An 18,388-nucleotide genomic window follows, 5' to 3' on the forward strand; every position below is an offset into this window, starting at 1 on the left:
GTTTTCATGGTTAAGTTTGTTTCTTAGATACTATAAGCAATAGGTCAACTATATCGAAAGCATAAATTGATTGTAAGGTGTACATGTCTGTCTGGCATGGTTCATCTGACCATGACCTCATTTTCATGGTTCATTGGTCAATGTTAAGTTTTCTTGGTTAAGACTGTTTCTTAGAAACTATAAGCAATAGGTCAACTATGTTTGGTTTATTGAATGATTGTAAGGTGTACATGGATTTCTCATTTGGTTTATCTGACCTTGACCTCATTTTCTTGGATCATGTTAAGTTTATGTGTTACTTGTAGTAAAGCTTTATATTTAGGACTATCAACATAAAATCAATGGTTAGTAAAGAAGGCGAGACATTTCAGCGTGTGCACTCTTGTGATTTTAAGTAGAGAGTGATAATTCATAGAATTAAGTTATCTTATAAAAAATAAATCTAACTGGATGTTCACAATGTAATATAGGAAATGTCTTTATTTTTTTTATTTGGATATGATTGATTGATTGATGGTTGCTTAACTTCTAGTGGTCTTCTGATATGATAAACTTCTTGTAAAACGATAACATTTGTGTTGAGTTGAGTCTGTCACAGAAAGCTCGATATAGGGATAGTGATATCCAAGTTGAAAATTTTCGTCACATTTTTCTCAGGAACTACGTAACAAGGATTTCTGAAATTTGGTTTCAGGGTTTATACAAGTCAGCTATAATGTGTGATGCATTTTTAACCGGATTTTCGAAGGAAATATTGGTTATTAAAATGGTGATATACGGCGGGCGGCTGACAAACAGTGTCCGCACAATAACATGAAAACGCTTTAACAAATTAATTTCAAATTTAAATATGTTGTTTCCTGGGACTTAATGAAGGTCTCTATTAATTTTCAAGATTTTAGTATATCTCCTTTGTGAGTTATCGCCATTTTTAATATCCAAAAGTAGAATTTTTAAATATTTTACTGTTGTTGTCATGTTATGATTTGTCTTATCTCAGAATAAAAATTGGAGTGACAGATTTATTTGAAAATTATCTATTTCCTAAGTGGTAATGATTATAAGCTATATCATTAGACATTTTGAAGATTATTACATTATTAATTATGTTAGAGTACTATGTTAAACAACCATAGTTCTGTTCAATTAGATATTATAGATATTTCAGCATATGATAATGATTTATTTTCATTATTAATTAGATCTTGGAAATATTTTAGCAGATGATAATCATTGGAGTGACAGATTTATTTGAAAATTTTCTGTTTTCTGATAAGATCTGTAGGACTGTATATATACAGTTTGAAACTTACTAGTATTACTGTATAAATGAAGTTTGGAATTTACTGTTCATTATTAGACATTTTGTAGATAATTAAGTGTCCATAAATCATATATATTCTTATCCCTACCCCCCTTCAATTTGAAAATGTGCTTTTATCTTGTAAACGGTTGAGATCCCTACTCCTAAACCATATATATTCTTGTATGGGACAATAAAACAAATCAAATGAAATATTGGGATAGTCCTCGGGTTCACAGCTACCCCCCTTTTTTTGAAAACTTGTAAATGTGCAAGCTCCCCACCCTGAAACCATATATATTCTTGTATGTTACAAATCAAATGAAATGAAAGGTGAGTCCCCTGGGGTCACCCCCAGCGTGTCTGTTTGAGAACTTGTAAATGGTCGAGATCCCCACCCCTAAACCATATATATTTTTGTATGGGACAATAAAAGAAATCAAATGAAATATAGGGGAAGTCCATTGTGGTAACCCCCCACCCCCTTCTGTTTGAGAAATTGTAAACGGTTGAGATCCCCACCCCTAAACCATATTTATTCTTGTATTTGACAATAAAACAAATCAAATAAAATTTAAGGGAAGTCCACGAGGGTAAACCCACCCCCTTCTTTTTGAAAACTTGTAAACAGTCAAGATCCCCACCCTGAAACCATTTTTCTTCTTGTATATTACAATAAAACAAATCAAATGAAATAAAAGTCAAGTCCCCTGGGGTCACCCCCACCTTTTTCCTGTTTAAGAACTTGAAAACGGTTAAGATCCCTCACCCCTAAACCATATATATTCTTGTATGGGACAATAAAACAAATCAAATGTAATATAGGGGAAGTCCATGGGGGTAATCCCCACCCCCTTCTTTTTGATAGCTTGTAAACGGTCAAGATTCCCACCCAGAAACCATATATATTCTTGTATGGGACAATAATATCAAATCAAATGAAATATAGATGAAGTCCACGGGGGTAAATCCCAACCCCTTCTTTTGAAAACTTGTAAACGGTTGAGATCCCCACCCCTAAACCATATATATTCTTGTATAGGACAATAAAACAAATCAAATGAAATTTAACGGAAGTACACAGTGGTAAACCCCACCCCCTTCTTTTTGAAAACTTGTAAACGGTTGAGATCCCCACCCCTAAACCATATATATTCTTGTATGGGACAATAAAACAAATCAATTGAAATTTAGGGGAAGTCCCCTGGGGTAACCCCCACCCCTTTTTTTTTTTTTAAACTTGTAAATGGTCAAGATCCCCACCCTTAAACCATATATATTCTTGTATGTTACAATAAAACAAATCAAATGAAATAAAAGTCAAGTCCCCTGGGGTCATCCCCACCTTCTTTCTGTTTAAGAACTTGTAAACGGTCAAGATCCCCACCCCGAAACCATATATATTCTTGTATGGGACTATAAAACAAATCAAATGAAATATAAGATGAGTCCCCTTGGGTCACCCCCACCCCCCGCCTGTTTAAGAACTTGTAAACGGGTGAGCTTTTTATTATTAATAAGATAATACCACATTGAGGTCCAAAGGGTCCTAAATTAAACTTTTGTTTAATTTCATCAAATATTGAATTCTTTGGTTCTTTGATATGCTGATTCTAACAATGTTTGAGTGTTAAATCATATCTGATTTTAGAGAACTTAGTCATCACTGGTTGTTGTTATTATATTATTGATTATAATTTGAAAAATTGCATCATATCTTATTTTAGAGAACTATTTATCCAGTTTGAGTTATTTCCATTTGCACAGAAAATATTATGGATAAAAATAACCTGTGTTTCATTTCAACATAAATTAAATATATATATAGGGTTCTTTCAAATGCTGAATCTAAACTCTATTTAAATATTAGATTTTTAGGCCCAGTTTTCAAGTTGGTCCAAATCAGGGTCCAAAATTAAACTTTGTTTGATTCAACAAAAATTGAATTTATGGGGTTCTTTGAAATGCTGAATCTAACCATGTATTGAGAGATTTTGGATTGTGGGCTCCTTTATCAAATTTGTCCACATTGAGGTCCAAAGGGTCCTAGATTAAACTTTTGTCTGATTTCATCAAAAATTGAATTCCTGGGGTTCTTTGATATGCTGATTCTAATATGTACTTAGATTTTTGATATTGGACCATAATAGGTATTTAAATGTCCAATTTCAAATATATCAGTTCTTTGACTACATTCATTTTGTGTCACAAACCTATGATGTGTCAAATATTCAATCACAATCCAAATTCAGAGCTGTTTTAAGTTTAAATGTAGTGTCCATACTTGCTCAACTGTTCAGGGTTCGACCTCTGCAGGAAAAACCGGTTTGCTGTCTCTCTGACAGCCTCTTGTTAGATTCATCACTCAACAACTTATTGTTTACCGTCAAGTATTTGGGCAGAGGTATCATCAGTGATCAGTTACTAAGCTCGCAATTTAATTCACTTGTTAATCTTGCTTTTTTTTCGTTTCTGAATTTACACTGTTCCTTCCATCTGTCCATCTGTCGATCTTAAGTTCATATGTCTGTCTGTATGTCCATAACAAATGCTAACTGGATGTTGACTTGAATTTGAGATTTGACTTCAGTTTGAAAATATAGAGAGGAAAAAAAACACTATTAATTATACCCCACGCAACGAGTTGTGGAGGGTATAATGTTTTTGACCCGTCTGTCCGTCCGCCTGTCCATCCGTCTGTCCGTCTGTCTGTCTGTCCGTCAGTCCGTCAGTCCTGTTTCTTGTCATCGCAACTTTTCTCAAACCACACAACAGAATTTCACGAAACCTTTTTAGATAATAAGGACATACTATGTAGTTGTGCATATCGACAGGAAATTACGATTCAATTCTTTTTCTAGGAGTTATGCACCTTTGAACTTATTTACTTTAATGTACTACTGCAACAGTTTGTCATCGCAACTCCTCTCAAACCACACAACAGAATTTCATGAAACCTTTTCAGATAATAAGGACATACTACGTAGATGTGCATATCGACAGGAAATTACGATTCAATTTTTTTTCCAGGAGTTACACCCCTTTGAACTTATTTGCCCAATATCCTACTGCAACCTTTTGTCATCGCAACTCCTCTCAAACCACACATTCGTCAACAGAATTTCATGAAACTGTGTAGATAATAAGGACATACTACGTAGATGTGCATATCGACATGAAATTACGATTCAATTTTTTTTCCAGGAGTTACGCCCCTTTGAACTTATTTGCCCAATATACTACTGCAACCTTTTGTCATCGCAACTCCTCTCAAACCACACAACAGAATTTCATGAAACCTTTTCAGATAATAAGGACATACTACGTAGATGTGCATATCGACAGGAAATTACGATTCCATTTTTTTCCAGGAGTTATGCCCCTTTGAACTTATTTGCCCAATATACTACTGCAACCTTTTGTCATCGCAACCCCTCTCAAACCACACAGCAGAATTTCATGAAACCTTTTCAGATGATAAGGACATACTACCTAGATGTGAATATCGACAGGAAATTACGATTCAATTTTTTTTCCAGGAGTTACGCCCCTTTGAACTTATTTGCCCAATATACTACTGCAACCTTTTGTCATCGCAACTCCTCTCAAATCACACAACAGAATTTCATGAAACCTTTTCAGATAATAAGGACATACTACATAGATGTGCATATCGACAGGAAATTACGATTCAATTTTTTTTCCAGGAGTTACGCCCCTTTGAACTTATTTTCCCAATATACTACTGCAACCTTTTGTCATCGCAGCTCCTCTCAAACCACACAACAGAATTTCATGAAACTGTGTAGATAATAAGGACATACTATGTAGATGTGCATATTGACAGGAAATTATGATTCAATTTTTTTTTCTGATATAATTTTTTTTTCTTACACTTATTTTATTTCTCCAATGACAATGTGGGGACGTGGGGTATGTGAGCGCGCTCACTAAGGTTCTTTCATTTTGGGAGCAATAAGTCAATGATTTTTGGTATGCAAATGTATTGGCATTTGCAAGTTTCATTTCCATGGAGATTATATAACCCCACCCCCTAATTATGGTTCATTGACTTTGAAACTTTTACATAGTTTACAAGTTAATGTTTGTGTTTAGGTTTGTTTTAAGGGAACGACTTATGAAAAGTCAATATTATATGGTTTGCAGTTGTATTAGCATTGGCACATCTCAATTCCATGGAGATTGTTTAGCCCTGTACCTTCAGTCATGGTTCATTGACTTTGAATATTTGCATAACTTACATGTTAAAGTATTGCTATTTTAATTTCAACATTTGCATTATCAAAATAACAAATAGGCGAGACATATCTCTGTGTTAACAGTTTATTCTCTTTTATTATCTGAAATATTACTGACCGAATTCTTTTATAATAGGTGAACATTTGTATAGGAAGCACATGAAATTGACGAAAAAAGTTCATAAATTTACCTTAAAATCAACAATTTTTTATTTTTATTCCATAGATTTTTCTTAAAAAACTCTATGTTGTTGATACATAAATTTCCGTTTTAATGATATGAAATAATCATATGGTCACCGACTTCATTTTTGGTGTATTAACAAATCTGTTACCTAGTCTGTAGTAAAAAATATAAAAAATCAACGATTTAGGGTCTACAACGCGAATACGTTACGATTATTTCAACGTTTTTGTGTATTTTTTCACCAAGTACACCACTTTGCTTGAAGTAAACTGTAAAAACGATGTCGGTGACCATATGATTATTTTCCATCATTAAAACAGAATTTTTTTTATCAACAACATATAGTTTTTTAAGAAAAATCTATGGAGAAAAAATTGGAAATTTGATGATTTGAAGACAAAGCTAAGAACATTTTTCACCGATTTTATGTGCTATCTATACAAATGGGCACCTATTTTGAAAGAATTCAATCAGTAATATTTAAGGGAAAAAAAAGAGATAAAGGCATAATTTTTTCGATTTTCAGATACAGTTCAACGAGCCAAACGAGGTGTATGCAAAATATTAAGAAAATCTGTGACATAGCCCATTTACTGTAACTTAACCTTAATTTGAGTGAGATATACTGTAAATTCAGAAATTATTGCATGCATTTATTATTGTGATTTTTCAAGAATGGACAAAAATGAGAGTGATACTATATTGCGATTTCGAAAAAAAAGTGAATTCGCATCTATATTTTAATAATCAGGATGGGAGTTCTTTTTTTGGCAATACTCATCCAGTCGCATTATTCATATTAAGAAAAACCTCACAATTATTTCTGAATTTACACAACAGTATGCAGATTGAAATAATTGGAGCCTTAATTATCAATGGGTCAAAGTTCAAGGTCTTGGTTACTGGAAATAGAAATGTTTGGAAATTATTGGTTTCCTATGACAATGTTAGTTACTGAATTTGAACTTTCTTTTGAAAAAAGGACCCAAGGATGGGGAGGAAGCATTTGAAGAGGATAATATGACAACTATAAATAGTCGTTACAACCACATCATTTGGTCTCTATTGGATAGTTGTCTCATTGACAATCATTCAACATCTCCTTCTTTATGCATGTGTATATATAAAGATTGAATTGAAATTTTTGAAACTAATTTCTGTAAAATTATTGGACATATACTCCCACTGGCACAGACTTGTCAGATTAGCCAGGGTCAAGGGTAAGCCCGACCAAGTGTTTAATGCAGGATGTACTCTTTAGAAATACTTTTTATTCAATAAGTGTTTCATGATTGATAATGTTGAATTCTGTTCTATTTTTTAGCATTGATGGCACATATTCTAGGCTTAAAGCCAGATATGTAAATGATGGTATAGGTATTGAAAAAAATTCTGTTATGAAAAGAATTGATGTTGATGACAGCCCCCACTTGGCTTTATTTGCTGTTAGGGATATAAAAACAGGAGAGGAACTCCGTTATGATTATGGGGAAGCATCTAAGTACCTGCCATGGAGGAAGAATTCAAAAATCACCAATGTAGCAGTATGTATTAAAAGCATTGAATTTTACACAACTGTATTTAGGTTTAATATGACAGGGCTTCTATTTGTATTGTTAGATTGTTATAAGATTTCAGTTGTTGTTGATATCCATACATACAAATAGAGACTGCTTGCTCATTCATGACTTTACAGAACAGGCATTTGAATGATATATGTCTAAGACTACCTTAAACAGAGACAAAAAATGGTCATCAATATATACGGTACCTACGGTAATTAATATTAATCCAGATGGTCAATTTCACCAAATCATAATTTGTGAAAAACACAGAGTGGAGCACTAGTTAAATGTTTATGAGGCAACTAACTCATCATTGCAAAATATATATAGTTGTAAAGTTTTCCGAATATTTCAGTTTTCTTATCATGCTTTGCGTAGAACCAGTCTACAATTTACAAAGGTAAGTAAATTGTTTTAAAAGTGTGTAATGACAGAATCAAATCCGTAATTAGCAAAAGGACAATTGGGTGACATATATATATATGCATAATGCCATTAATTATAATGGAACAGGGATAATATTAAGTTTATGTGATACCTGTAGTGGAAACCTTATCTTTAAAGACTTATCATAATATCCAACCATGAGGAGAAAAGGACAGGCAAGACATTCAGTTAAAGCCATGATTAATAGCTAGCTATAGGACAACTATATTTGGTATATACACTTGTATATATATATATATATATAGAATCATTGTAAGGTATACATGTCCATCAAGCATGGCTTGGTCTGTTTTTCAGATATTTTAGCAATAGCTATAGGTCAACTTTATTCAGTATTTTGAAAAATTAAAACAACAAAAATACCAAACTCCAAGGAAATTTCAATACAAATAGTCTCTTAACAAATAGCAAAATCAAAAGCTCAAACACATCAAATGAATTGAAAACAACAGTCATAATCCTGTCTTTTTTACAGGCATTTCCTTTTGTAGAAATGGTTGCAAGATTAACATCTGTGTCCTGGCAGGGTTCATCTGACCTTTAAACCACATTTTCATAGATTAGGTGTGTTTGTATGCCCTATTTATGGGCATTATGTTTTTTGGTCTGTGTGTGTTATCTTTTGTTTGTCTGTTCGTTCTTCGTCTGTTCGTTTCTTTGTTCTTTCTTTTGTCAGTCCATTCCTCTGTCTGTCCCGCTTCAGGTTAAAGGTTTTCAGGTTAAAGTTTTTGGTCAAGGTACTTTTTGACGAAGGTGAAGTCCAATCAACTTGAAACTTAGTACACATGTTCCCTGTGATATGATCTTTCTAATTTTTAATGCCATTTACTGTTTGCATATAGTTTGAAATTTTACATCACTTATTGTACAAGGAAAATATTAATCAAAGTTTTCTTTGCTTCTATGAACAGGAATAATTTAGAATTTTGTCTGCAGATTTGTAATGTTAAGTTGTAGCTAGTAAGCTGTTTCAATTTTTATACGACCGCAAAAATTAAAAATTTTTTGGTCGTATATTGGTATGACGTTGTCGTCGTCGTCGTCGTCGTCTGGAGTCGTCCGGCGTCATCCGAAGACACATTGGTTTTCGCACTCTAACTTTAGTTTAAGTGAATGGATCTCCATGAAATTTTACCATAAGGTTCAATACCACGAAAGGAAGGTTGGGATTGATTTTGGGGGTTATGGTACCAACAGTTAAGGAATTAGGGGCCAAAAAGGGGCCAAAAATAAGCATTTTTGTAACTTCCAGACAATAACTTGTGTGTAAGTGTATTGATCTCTCTGACATTGTACCACAAGGTTCCATATCACAAAGGGAAGGCTGTAATTGATTTTGGGGGTAATTGCCTCAAAATTTTAGGAATTAAGGGCCAAAAAAGGGGCAAAAAACAAGCATTTTTCTAGTTTCATGACAATAACTTGTGGGTAAGTGTTTGGATATTTCTGAAATTGTACTACAAGGTTCCATATCACAAAGGGAAAGCTGGAATTGAGTTTGGGGGTAATTGCCCGAAACGTTTAGGAATTGGGGGCCAAAAAGGGGCCAAAAATAAGCATTTTCCTAGTTTCCAGAAAATAACTTGTGTTCAAGTGTATGGATCTCTCTGAAATTGTATGCAAGGTACCATACCACAAAGGGAAGGCTGGGATTGAGTTTGGGGGTAATGAATAATAAGGGGGTTCAAAAAATTGGGGGGGGGGATTTTTTTTTTTTAGCTTTTTTTTTCTTTTTTCCTTTTTTTTTCTTTTAAAATTTTCCATTTTAAGTTGGTTATTTCTGATTTATATTTAAAAGCAAATAATAATGATATGGTAGGAGATACACATCAAACAGGATGTGTAAATTATTATATAATAAGTATTGTGCAATAGCAAGACATTTTCAATTGCACAGTATTGCACAATAGCAAGAAATCTTCAATTGCACAGTATTGCGCAATAGCAAGAAATCTTCAATTGCACAGTATTGCGCAATAGCAAGAAATATCCAATAGCACAATATTGCGCAATAGCAAGAAATTGTCAATTGTACAGTATTGCGCAATAACAAGAAATATTCAATTGCACAGTATTGTGCAAAAGAAGATACTTCGTATAAATTGCTTATTTCTTGATCAATTGCAATGGGGTTTTATTCTTGAATTCTTGGGGTTCTTTAATATGCTGAATCTAACCGTGTATTAAGTTTTTGGATTTTGGGCCCCGTTTTTAAATTGGTCCACATTGAGGTCCAAAGGGTCCAAAATTTAACTTTGTTTGATTTCATCAAAAATTGAATTATTGGGGTTCTTTGATATGCCGAATCTAACCCTGTATTTAGATTCTTAATTTTTGGTTCCGTTTTCAAATTGGTCTACATTAAGGTCCAAAGGGTCCAAAATTAAACTTAGTTTGATTTTAACAAAAATTTAAATTTTAGGGTTCTTTGATATGCTGAATCTAAACATGTATTTAGATTTTTGATTATGGGCCCAGTTTTTAAGTTGGTCCAAATCGGGGTCCAAAATTAAACTTTGTTTGATTTCAACAAAAATTGAATATATGGGGTTCTTTGATATGCTGAATCTAACCATATACTTAGATTTTTGATTTTTGGGCCCCGTTATCAACTTTGTCCATATTGAGGTCAAAAGGGTCCAACATTAAACTTTGTTTGATTTCATCAAAAATTGAATTCTTGGGGTTCTTTGATATGCTGAATCTAACCATGTATTTAGATTTTGGATATTGGACCATAATAGGTGAATGTCCAATTTAAAATTTTTAAGTTCTTAGACCACATTCATTCTGTGTCAGAAACCTATGCTGTGTCAAATATTTAATCACAATCCAAATTCAGAGCTGTATCAAGCTTGAATGTTGTGTCCATACTTGCCCCAACTGTTCAGGGTTCGACCTCTGCGGTCGTATCAAGCTGCGCCCTGCGGAGCATTTTATTAAATTTTACAACACTAACTGTACAAGGAAAATTTTCATCAAAATTTTCTTGGCTTGTAAGAATGGGAATGATATAATTTTAGGTCTGCAGCTTAATAATTTTGAGTTGTAGAGAGTAGCAATTTTCACATCTGCCATGTAGCCACTTCTTGTTTACTCATAGTTTGAAATTTTACTCTTCTTACACGGAAAATCTGTGTCAAAGTTTTCTTGACATCAGTAAAAGGGAATGATTATGTATGCTCCAGTACACATGTTACATCATGAATCAATTGTTTGCATGTAGCAAGTTAAGTCCAGACCTGTTATTGGTCTTGTTAAGATAAATTCTGCAACTTCAAGCATTCATAGTCATAGCTATTTTGTCTTAAGTTCAAATAAAGTGAACCGTGTTACATATTTGTTTTTTGTTCACTTTTTTATATAAATTAGGCCATTAGTTTTTCTCATTTGAAATGTTTTACATTTGTCATTTCTGGGCCTTTTATAGCTGACAATATGGTATGGGCTTTGCTCATTGTTGAAGGTCGTAAGTTGACCTATAGTTGTTAATTTCTATGTCATTTGGTCTCTTGTAAAGAGTTGTCTCATTGGCAGTCATACCACATCTCCTTTTTTATAGTGACAGTCATTCAATATAAAAAATATAACTTAATTTCCTGACTTGTACTGAAAAAAATCAACATACCTTTTATTAACAGGATTTCCAAAGGAAAAAATTGGTTATGTAATATAGATACCAGTCAACACTGAGGTTGTGAGTTCGAACCCCGCTCGTGCAGGTGCACTCGACTCCAATCTTAATTGACTAGGATTGTCAGTTTTCCTATCGAAGGTCGGTGGTTTTCTCCGGGCACTCCGGCTTCCTCCACCAATAAAAACTGGCCGCCACGAAATAGCCCAAAAGCGGTGCTTAAAAGTGGCGTTAAAACACCAAAAATCAAAATCAAATTAATATAGATACAATGAATAAGTGTTGATTCTTGAAAAAGAAACCATGAGCCCGGAGGGCGAATGGTTTATTTTTCATGAATCAACGCTTATCCATTGTATCTATAACTTAAACTATTGTGTTAATGTCTTTTCAAAATTAAAGCCTTTTCTTAATTAGAAGGTATTGTAAGTGAGTATGAATAACCATGGTATCATGTTCCACCATGCATTACTAAATATAAGATCACAACTAATTGGTTAGAAAAATACAAATATAACACAACACGTCTGCCTTTAAATTATCAGGCATCTGAATATTATCCGTGTTTACAAAATAACTTGACATATTCGAACTTATTTCTACTAAAATTGAGAATGGAAATGGGGAATGTGTCAAAGAGACAACAACCTGACCAAAGAGCATATATAAAAGTATATATAATAAGTATGTTACCAAAAATTTCTAGCAAGAAGCCTAATTCTAGGCACATCACGATTTACTCGCATAGGAATTTGCGAATAAACATTTGTAAAATTATGTAGTAAAACAGATGAAATCTTACTATATTTATAAAACAAAAATGGACAAATTGAATGTAATCATTATTGTTTCAAATATGTGAAATAGCCAATAATAATCCAAAAATAAACGGTAAAACTTGCTATTATTACAAAAATATCCACAATTACATACAAAATAAGAAAAAAACAGAAAAACTAAAGAATAGGGACAACAAAGAAAATACAGGGATTCGAACCTAAACCGACAAGTCCCTATCTTTAACTTAACTCTTTAACTCATTGATCTTAACCATGCTAACCTCGCGGCTACCAACTTATACTATACGATTGCCTATTATGTATATATAAAGGTACAAGCCCTGTGTGTCAGTTGTACCGATGTATATCATATGTTCATTTATACATATAAAATAGACATGTAAATTGTAACCAATTGGTAGCCGAGAGGTTTCGTCGATATGTTGATGTTAGTCACACATAACAGACTTCAAGGACGGGTTCGCTTCCCAGTGAAGGCATATAAAAATTACAAAAATTAAAGGTAAGTTTTCAAATTAATTCCATTAGTGAACAGAAATAGTAAATAGCTAATTCAAACTTAATGAAATTAGACACACAAAGGAAACAATTGAACATAATTTGGTGAATCCATTTCAGCGACAGATTTAGAAAGCTTTGATTCTAGAAAAAGAATCCACGGTAAATGAATAGGCTGACGTCACGACAATGATTTAATGATTTGGGGATGTACTGCAGGCCGTCAGGCATGCAATCAGGCTGCCGCCAGTGTCAATATATTCACTCATTAACCATCAACCAAAGCCTTTTCAATTTTAAATGACAAAAGGGAGGTCAGTTAGTTCAATATTGATGATTTTCACTTTCACCGTTCAGGAGTTATGGTTCTTGTTAGATTAAAAAATAGTCTTTCCAGTTGTAACCGTGCTCTAACTCATGAACCTTTCAACCAAAGCTTTTCAAATTTTAATATGTTGTTATTGATGACGAAATGGAGGTCAAGTTCAATATTGATGATTGTCACTTTTACCATTCAGGATGTATGCATGGTCCTTGTGATATTGAAAATGCCAGGACACAAATAAATGTTGAAAAAAAAACAGTTTGCTGTCGCTCTGACATCCTCTTGTTGCATATGAAAGCACACTGATTCCTTGAAGTTGGGTAGTACAAAAACAGATACTTCTGATCTGATAAACAGTGCAAATATGCCCTTTTATTTAAATTTCATATATGTTTTTATTAATCAAAAGAAACTTTTAACATACATTACAGTGAGCCTAAGTCCTTCAGCTTTCATTTGATTTTAAAATTACCCAACTACTTTACTTATTGACAAAGAACCCTAAATCTTAATTTACCGTTGAGTCAAAAAGGGAGACTTAGGTATACTGTTTATTTTTATCCGGCTGCCGTCAACATAATATTAAAATTTATGATAAGGTCAGTTTAAGGGGAACCACTTATAAGTCAATGATATTTGGTATACAGTTGTAAAAACATTGCATTGGCACATCTCATTTTCATGGAGATTATTTGACCCTGTCCCCTCAGTCATGGTCTATTCACTTTGAAACATTTGCATAGTTTACAGGTTAAAGTTAGTGATTAGGTCAGTTTATGAGGAACCACTTATGATAGGTCAATGATATTTGGTATGCAGTTCTATATACATTGGCACATCTTATTTCCAAGGAGATTGCTTTGTCCTGCCCCCTCTTCCATGGTCTATTGACTTTAAAACAATTTCTTTGTTTAAATGTTCAAAGTTTGTGATTAAGTTTTTTAAGGGTAACCACTTAATGACTTATAGTAAGTCAACAATATTTGGTATGCAGTTGGAAAATTATTGGCACATCTCATTTCTTCCAAGATTGTTTGGCCCTACCCCCTCATTCATAACTACAATCCCGTCCCCTTTTCCCTAATGTGACCTACCGAATTAGACTTATTACCGGGTTTGTACTAACATGAGCAACACGACGGGTGCCACATTTGGAGCCATTATCTGCTTACCATTCAGGAGCACCTGAGATCACCCTTGTTTTAGGTGGGGTTCGTGTTGCTTAGTCTTTAGTTTTCTTTGTTATGTTTTGTGTACTATATTTGTCCGTTGTTCTAAGTTGTAATAAGTTAACTATATTTGGTATGTATTTGCATATCTAATTTCCATGGAAATTATTTGGCCATGTACCTTCAGTCATGGGTCATTGACTTCTTATTTTTTACATAATTTACATTTTAAGGTATTGGTATTTCAATTTCAACATTTGCATTTTACCAATATGATTAAAATACACACTTCTGTGTCAAGACTTTGCCTACAAGGATCAGACAGAACATCATTATTTTTCTGTTCATGATAATTATTACATCAGGTACAGATATTTCAGCCTTCAAATTTTTACAGTGTTTATTAAGCTGAAAAACAACCCAGATCTTTAAAACAAAAAGAAGAACATATTGTTTTCAAATCCTTGTAACACAGGATCAGTATCAGTCTCATTAGGTGAATGTCACCTCGTTTCTTGGGCCCTGAGTTGTGTAAATATTAAGTTTGGTGAACTCTATTCAATTTTTTATCTTGCTTTCAATGAAATCGCTGAAGGCAGACATATGAGTTACATTTCTGGTGACGTGTAGGCGGTGTCAAAAACTGTGAAGTTTTCTGCTTAAGGCAGTTAAATAGGAACTTACTTGTGACAGATCAATTGTATTTTCTCTAAAATTGCATTACTATCAGTACATATGAGTTTGACAACTATTTCAAGGCCGCTAGGTCATTGTCAATTAATAGCAATTTTCAATATCAAATTTTTTATACTCAAGTAAGTTTGATAGGAACTTAAGCTGAATGATCCTTAGGGTATCTAGAATAAAGTTTGTGTTTTATTTTCTGTTTCGTCAAAAAACATGGCCACCATGGCTAAAAATAAAACATAGGGGTAAAATGCAGTTTTTGGCTTATATCTAAAAAACCAAAGAAGTTAGAACAAATCTGACAGGGTAAAAGTGTTCATTAGGTGAAGTTCTATCAGCCCTGAAATTTTCAGATGAATCTAATAACCCATTGTTGGGTTGCTGCCACTAAATTTGTAATTTTAAGGAAATTTTGCAGTTTTTGGTTATTATCTTGAATAGTATTAAATATCAAGATAAACTGTAAACAGCAAATATGTTCAGCTAAGTAAGATCTACAAATAAGTTTATATGACCAAAATTGTTAATTGACCCCTTAAGGAGTATTGCCCTTTGAGGACAATTTTACACAATTTGTTTATCATGTTTTCTAACTTTAAAAAATCTTCTCCTCTGAAACTACTGAACCAATTCCAACCAAACTTAAGCTGAATGATCCTTAGGGTATCTAGAATAAAGAATGTGTTTTATTTTCTGTTTCGTCAAAAAACATGGCCACCATGGCTAAAAATAGAACATAGGGGTAAAATGCAGTTTTTGGCTTATATCTCAAACACTTAAGCAATAAGAGCAAATCTGATGGGAGGTTAAAATGTTCATTAGGCCAAGTTCTATCAGCCATGAAATTTTCAGATGAATCTAACAGTCCATTGTTGGGTTGCTGCCACTAAATTGGTAATTTTAAGGAATTTTGCAGTTTTTGGTTATTATCTTGAATATTATTAACGATAAAGATAAACTGTGAATAGCAAAAATGTTCAGCAAAGTAAGATCTACAAATAAGTTAATATGACCAAAATAGTCAAATGTGTCCTTAAGGAGTTATTGCCCTTTAAAGACAATTTTTCACAATTTGTTCATCTAGTTTGCTTACTTTAAAAAATCTTCTCCTTTGAAACTGCTGAATCAATTTTAGCCAAACTTGGCCTGAATGAGTTTCAGAGTATCTAGTATAAATTTTGTATTTTATTTTCTTGTATGTCAAGAAACATAGCCACTATGGCTAAAATGGAACATAGGGGTAAAATGTATTTCTTTGCTTTTGAAGAAAATATGACAGATACAAAGAACATTTCAATGGAATTTTTAAGCCACTCATTAATATATATTAAAAAGCAAAAATAATCATTGATGAAAGATTTAAGCAAAAAATTACAGGTGAGCAATTCAGGCTCTTGAGAGCCTCTTGTTTTAAATCCCTTACTTCATGTACTTATCCATCTTCATTCAAGACACTAGTAAAAAATATGGATAATGAGGAGGATGATGAAGTAATGATCTAAAGGGGTCCTCAAAATAAGTCATACAGATTCTTAATATTAATAATAGATGATTAAAAAATGAAAATAATTTTTTTATTGGTGTTTTTTATTAGCAAACCAGTGAAATTTCATGAAACAAACAACATGTTCAAAACCCTTTGGAAATGCTCCAGAACACAGGATTAAGCTTCATTTATATCAAAATTTTCTGGGGGGGGGCATGCCCCCAGACCCTCCTAGAAAGGGTTGTGCCGGTGGCACGACCGCCCAAGTGCCTTAGGAGGGCTAGTAGAATGATAATTTAACTAGCCCTGCTGGCTAGTACTGAAATTTAGTTAGTGTCAAACCCCGAAGTTTAACCCGAACTTATCAAGTCAATTTCCGTTTTGCTGGTGAAACAAAGAAAAAACTTGTTTCTATCATGCAAAATACACAAATACAACCCGATAAATGATTATCTGGTTGTTTGCATATTTATATTGTAAAATATTAGCTGCTAGTCAAAATATGAAGCCTTTTTGAACTCCTTTGCTGCGCTCACTAGACAAAAGCTTCATAGTGTGACACACAGCTGATATTTTACAATATCAGTATGCATGCAGACAACCTGATAATCCGTCATTATTTGTATCATGTAAGGAGAGATTTTCAGCATTCTTTTCTAGTTGATCAAATACATGCTGCTTTGATTCTAGAGATTTTCATCTAAATTTCATTTACAGTCTACAACAAATACAGATGAAGCATCTTATGATAAAGGTACATATATATTTATATCATTTAATTTAGCTGTTGCTCTCTATCCTATTTCCTAAACTAAGGCAACTACAAAAGATATTTTTTTGTCATTTCAAATTTGAAATTTTAATCCTGGTACATGTATCTAGGATGAGTTTATTCAATAGAAGGATTGATAATCAGATGTTGGCTATTATGTAAATGAGACACCATTACCCTTAGACACTCCTTAAATGACAATGCATAATTATGAAGGAAAACATATTGATCAGTAAATTCCGAGATTATTGGGTCCATTTTTCATTTTGATAGTTGATCGATGTAACAAATGTATGAAAATGCTGTGTGTTACTTAGAATTTAAATGCAGTGACTGATTAATTAAATGGTGCTTATCCCTCTTCCTTTATCATGGCTTTATGAATAATAAAAAAATACTGTTCTATGTCCTGAATCAGACTATTAAAAAAGAAAAAGAAAGCATGGCACGGTTATGTGTTATATTTTTAGTGATTAATGTTTTAATTGACAGAAAAGTACACAACCAAACTTTGTAGAAACTATACGATTGCATCTGTCTGTTAAAGTAAAACAAACTGAAACATCAGACAAATTTTACAAATTATATACCATGTTTCTGTGTGCTTTCTCATTTTAGGCAGTCTTCCAAATCTTAAAATAGAGTGTGAGTTTGTAAAGACACAAATTCCTCTTATCTGTCACTCCAATGATGATACAGCACATGATTCAAGTCAAGATGATAATCACTTCCAGGCTGATGACCTAGAGTTGCATGATCCTTCAAGTTCTGGGAGCAGTCAATCAACAAATCCTGCAGATTCTAGTTCTAGTAATGGTTCTCTTAAATCACAAGACAGTAGTGTACATCATGAAGATAATGGAAGTACTAATGTACATAGTTCATATATTCAGTTACATGGCAAGTCAACAGACCCTGGAAAATCTTCTGAGGTGCTTTCTGCTGACAATAATCCACCATCATTGGATGACCTTGACCTACTTTCAACAAAGCAGAAAATACTAAAACATACTGAAAGGAATGATTTTAAACAAGGCAGTTTATTGTGTAAGTAAATTTCATGAACAAAATATCTCCTAAAAAGTTTGATTTATACTTTATTTAGTCCATATATGATTAATTTATGTACTGCAGATTCAGTTTTATTCAATGGATACTAATTTGTGGATTTCATGGGTATAGGTTATCCATTTAATTAAAAAGTGTAAGATACTTCAAATTTAAAAAAAGTTATGTTTTATATACTTGAATGGGTA

General features: G+C 33.0%; 1 protein-coding gene and 1 long non-coding RNA gene across 2 annotated transcripts in view; one reads left to right on the forward strand and one right to left on the reverse strand.

Annotated features, from left to right (window-relative positions):
- The window catches only part of LOC127723879 (uncharacterized), a 39,253-nt gene extending 21,066 nt beyond the window's left edge, over window positions 1–18,187 (forward strand). Inside the window, exons 4-6 of the mRNA XM_052230597.1 lie at window positions 7,074–7,293; window positions 17,051–17,114; window positions 17,751–18,187. Coding sequence (XP_052086557.1) covers window positions 7,074–7,293; window positions 17,051–17,114; window positions 17,751–18,187 — 721 coding nt within the window. The remainder of the gene's footprint in view (window positions 1–7,073; window positions 7,294–17,050; window positions 17,115–17,750) is intronic.
- On the reverse strand, window positions 4,161–5,265 carry LOC127723290 (uncharacterized). Its single transcript, XR_007991982.1, has 3 exons — window positions 5,056–5,265; window positions 4,553–4,719; window positions 4,161–4,378 (listed from the first exon to the last, which is right to left on the reverse strand). It is a non-coding gene; the product is annotated as an uncharacterized LOC127723290 (long non-coding RNA).
- Window positions 18,188–18,388: the final 201 nt, after the last annotated feature.

This window comes from Mytilus californianus, unplaced genomic scaffold, assembly GCF_021869535.1.
Source record: "Mytilus californianus isolate M0D057914Y unplaced genomic scaffold, xbMytCali1.0.p SCAF_13, whole genome shotgun sequence".
Lineage (NCBI taxonomy): Eukaryota > Metazoa > Mollusca > Bivalvia > Mytilida > Mytilidae > Mytilus > Mytilus californianus.